A 4,728-nucleotide genomic window follows, 5' to 3' on the forward strand; every position below is an offset into this window, starting at 1 on the left:
CATGTCCATTCTTTACTCAGATATAAAAATTTAAAATAAAAAATAAAAAAAAATTTAATCACTAAACATTTGTTTTACTGAAGCCTCCAATCAATTACTAAAATCATGTTTAAATACATTGATCAATTGGCATTATATAAAACACACAAATCCTTTCTTCATGAACCTTACTTTCTTTCTTGAAAAACAGGACGCAACCCTTTTGATGTGGTGAAAAGAGCAAATCAACAGCTTTTGCCTGTTGATAAAGCAGTTGGAGAATTTTACAGCTGGCTCTTTTCTTTTTACTCATAGGTTTCAGGCCAGGGGTGATGGGCTTCACCTGAAATATAAACAGAGCACTGCAATACTAAAATCAGTGCAGAAATCTCTGCAGAAATCTCCACACACATACAAGTTAGAGATGGATTATGTTTAATAGACGTGGTGTTATTTATGACTGCAATTTTGTAAGTAAATAAGTCATAAAGAGAATAGGTAAAGCTTATGCATGTCCTTCTTAGTGGGTCAATCTTTAAAATCTGCTTGTATATTGCTTTAAATTGCCATCTAAGTAGTTCCAAAACTACTTTGGTTAACAGCTAAATGATGAAAACTTTGTGTAACCTTCTCACTCTGACCACCTGCTGTAAATGATTCATGAGTTAAAATCGCACATATATGACCATTTCTGAGCAGTGTTTCCTCTCTGTTTAACTTCTCACACACTACATTAATATTATTGTTTGTTTGTTCATAAGACTACATAATGATAATGATAATGCTTTATGAACTTATGCAGAGAGAGAGAGAGCGAGAGAGCGAGAGAGAGAGAGAGAGAGAGAGAGAGAGAGAGAGAGATTTATCTACCTTGGAAAACTATTACACACATTGCAGTTCTCTCACTTACTTGGAAAAAGTTAACTTTGACAAAAAAAAATGGGGCAGGCCTACCAACAGGAAATTATGTCAATCACCATAGTTACATAGTTACCACACTACAGAAGAGAGTTCTCGTTTTACTGATCATTTGCTCCGGAGTAACGTGGTCCGGGCAGAGCCAGCCAAGTCAACACCCATCACTGCAATGAAGACAGAAATAACACACATGCTGACCATTTGTCAGGGCACGTTTTGGTGAGTACACTTTTTACATTAATGTTAGTGTTAATTATGCTATATTTTTTGTATAGTGTAAGTAATGATGATGATGATGATGATGATGATTATTATTATTATATTAATAATTATATTAAAAATAATATTTTAATAGTGTAATAAAATAATTTAATTGACTTTCCACAGCATAATTAGTAAAAGTTCAATTTAGTTTAAATGTCTCTTGAGATTAAATTTTTTAAACATTTTTTTTCTTTTAATGTATAAAATAATAATATCCAGCATTTCAACAATGTGGTCTATATGAGCGTGGTTTTATATATATTGCTTGTATTTAATTGCTTACATAATTAAATTGTTTGGGTTGTAATTTTCATAGTTGTTACACAGAACGTATGACAATAACACAATCTTTGAAAATTCATATTCATATAAAAAATCATATTATGATTATTATTCATATTCATATTATTCTGGAAGTGTTAAAGTCATTGCAAAAATTGCACTGAGAGACTTTATTGTAAAGCAACATCTTTTATCCAATTTTTTTAACAAAGAAAAGATTCTTATAGGTGGAGCAGATTTGGCTAATCAGACAGGCAGGCAGGCAGGAAACACATTTCACTTAACCTCGTGTGTAGCATGTTGCACTTGGTTGTATTGGGACCTCCACGCATTGTATGAATCAGCATTGAGTGATGCGGAACTGCTATTGTGCTGTAGACTTCCTCCAGTGTACAATTTAGACTTCCTTTAACTTCACCTATTATAAAAAATAAACAACTGCTATCTAAATTCCTTTTGCCATGCATGTAAGCTAAGCCTGAGATTTTGAATGTTGAAAAGTGTTTTATTTGCGTCCCAGATCCGTTTCCAGAAGTGCAGCTATGATGCCATCTATGGCTATGATGGCAACTCCAAACAGCAGCAATACCGCTGTCTCCATTGATGGCAACTGCACCAACTTGTATGATCATCGTGGGTGGGCGCATGTACTCCTACCTGTGGTTTACACCTTCATCTTTTTTGTGGGACTGTCAGGTAATGTTTTGGCTCTGCATGTTATCTGGCCCAATATGAAGAAAATCAACTCCACCACTGTGTACTCAGCCAACCTGGTGGCATCTGACATCCTTTTCGCATTTGCTCTCCCTCTAAGAATCATTTACTACGCACTGGGATTCCACTGGCCGATGGGAGAGGGCATGTGCAAGGCCACAGCTCTGGTGTTCTACTTGAATATGTATGCTGGTGTGAACTTTATGACCTGCCTAAGTGTGGACCGCTTTATTGCTGTGGTACTCCCACTGCGCTTCAGCTGCTTCCGTAAAATACACAATGTGCGATACATCTGTATAGGCGTTTGGATGCTAGTGTTGGTCCAAACTTTGCCACTTCTCTCCATGCCGATGAGTCGTGAGGAACATGATGGCTACATCACATGCATGGAGTACCCCAACTTCGAGCAGGTTGATGGCTTGCCCTATATTCTGATTGGGGCTGTGTTTCTGGGCTATGGCATTCCTCTGACAACCATCTTAATCTGCTACTCAGCTCTTTGCTACAAACTTCGTGAGTTAGCCAAGAGAAACCAGCTGACAGAGAAGTCAGGCCTCAGCCGCAAAGCCATCGGCGTGATCTGTTGCGTCATTCTAGTGTTTGTGATTTGCTACAGTCCCTATCACATAGACCTGCTGCAGTACATGATTCGAAAACTGCAGCACCAGCAGGATTGTTATCAACTGCATGCCTTTCAGATCTCTCTGCATGTCACCGTCAGCTTTATGAACCTCAACTCCTGCCTGGACCCCTTCATCTATTTCTTCGCCTGTAAGGGCTACAAGAAGAAGGTGCTGAAGCTGCTTAAGAGGCAAGCGAGCATGTCATTATCCAGCATGGTTAGGACATCACCAGATGAATTATCCCGAGATATTGACAAAATTAATATGGGCAACAGACTCTCCCATCTGAGGGAGAGAAGCAGCATGATAGAGCGTGACTGAGATACACACAACCTCTGGACTAACTTCAAAATCAGGAAAATCATATCGGGTACTGGCTTCTCATCAGACTGTTAATAAAACATCACAACATCTAAAAAAAATTGAATTAAAAAAAAAACCCCTCAGTGCAGTACTTTACGCTTAAATCTGTAAATATGCAAATTTTGTCAACCCGCGAGGTCCTTTAATTAGTTTGTTTGTTCATGGTTTCAATATAAGTTAAATACATTTTTGAAATACAAACATTTTGAACAAATACTTTAAAACTTTACACCTTCGAAAAAAGAAACTGTATGACATTATCTTCGCATTGATGGTCTCCAAACTAAGAGTGCCACCTGCTGTTAGATATCTAAAATAGTTTGGGAAATGTGCTGAAGTGGGTGGCATAGCAGCAAAGAGGTTAACTTATCATCGTACTGCTCCAGGGTCGAGAATGAAGTGATGAATAAATAAACTGTCCAAATATACTGCACGTGAAGAAAGGCAAAAGCATTATTCCTAGATTTATACCCAAAAGACATATGTAGGAACTAAGAATTTAAAAAAGAGAGCTTTGGAAAATTAACCCCTTTTGTGACATATGTCCCAGAATATCCAATATATAAAATAAGTCAGCTCAAGGTAGTTAATTAAATTATTACTTTCTGATGAAATTACTGATGACTGTGAACCTGTAAACATAGTGTAATAAAAGTAAAATGCCTCAAGAGGGCAATATAGCGCATATTTACAGAGCTCCTAGTTTACAATTCATTGCCAAGTTACAGTCAGAAATGCATTTTAAAATGTACAAGTTCCGACTATCATATCACATATATATATCTTAGCAACAAGCATTTATTGCTGTCCAATAAATTATGATTTCATTATTTTTTATAAGAAACTTCATATCTTAAATGTAGCTCATGCTCCAAGACAAAAGCGAGAACAGTAGAACTGCTGTTGGTTACAGGAAGTGAAAGTAAATGGTAGTTCACAATTTTAGAAAATGCTTCTCAGTTCAGCTAGGGCCGAACAAAACTACTTTCAATTCTGCACCAGGTGTTACATGTCAACTAAATGATAAAGCATGCAGAAATTGTAATGACGGAAACAAATCTTGAATAAAATGTCAGATATTTGGGTAATGCTTGTCAAATTTCTCTACACAGAAATTCTCTGTGATTGTATAATAAGCATGCATTTTTGTACTTTTACCTAAAATATAAATGATATATTACAATAATAAAAGTGATGATGTGTATGTGTGACCTTGTGGAAATTCATACATATAACAATGATCATGTGTAGGTACTTTACACCAACATGCTTTAAAATGCTTTAAAAGTTCAATCTGATGATATCTTCTTGTTATTAAATATTTTTTTATAATATAATGTTATTCTTATTATTTATAAAAAAGATTTTAAAATAATTGTACATTATAATTTTTTTCTTTGTGCTTTTTTTTTTTTTTAAGAATTTTTGTATAAAACCCATACATACGTATACACTCACCATACTAACTCAGGGAAAGTTTTTCTAATCCCCAGCTGTCCACTATTGTTGGGCCTGTGTCTACAGAAGTCTCAGCTTCCTGTTTTTGGCTAATAGGAGTGAAACCTAGTGTGGTTTTTCTGCTATG

General features: G+C 35.8%; 1 protein-coding gene across 1 annotated transcript; it reads left to right on the forward strand.

The window, feature by feature from the left end:
* The first annotated feature begins 991 nt into the window (after window positions 1–991).
* On the forward strand, window positions 992–4,347 carry gpr183a (G protein-coupled receptor 183a). Its single transcript, XM_046845942.1, has 2 exons — window positions 992–1,116; window positions 1,964–4,347. The coding sequence occupies exon 2, from the start codon at window positions 1,986–1,988 to the stop codon at window positions 3,099–3,101; it is 1,116 nt and encodes a 371-aa protein (XP_046701898.1). The 5' UTR covers window positions 992–1,116; window positions 1,964–1,985; the 3' UTR covers window positions 3,102–4,347.
* The last annotated feature ends 381 nt before the right edge of the window (window positions 4,348–4,728 follow it).

This window comes from Silurus meridionalis, chromosome 3 (assembly GCF_014805685.1).
Source record: "Silurus meridionalis isolate SWU-2019-XX chromosome 3, ASM1480568v1, whole genome shotgun sequence".
Taxonomy (NCBI): domain Eukaryota; kingdom Metazoa; phylum Chordata; class Actinopteri; order Siluriformes; family Siluridae; genus Silurus; species Silurus meridionalis.

Bases quoted from the DNA above. Each gene is read 5' to 3' on its own strand.
- gpr183a (XM_046845942.1), top strand. From the start codon at position 1,986: ATGATGCCATCTATGGCTATGATGGCAACTCCAAACAGCAGCAATACC.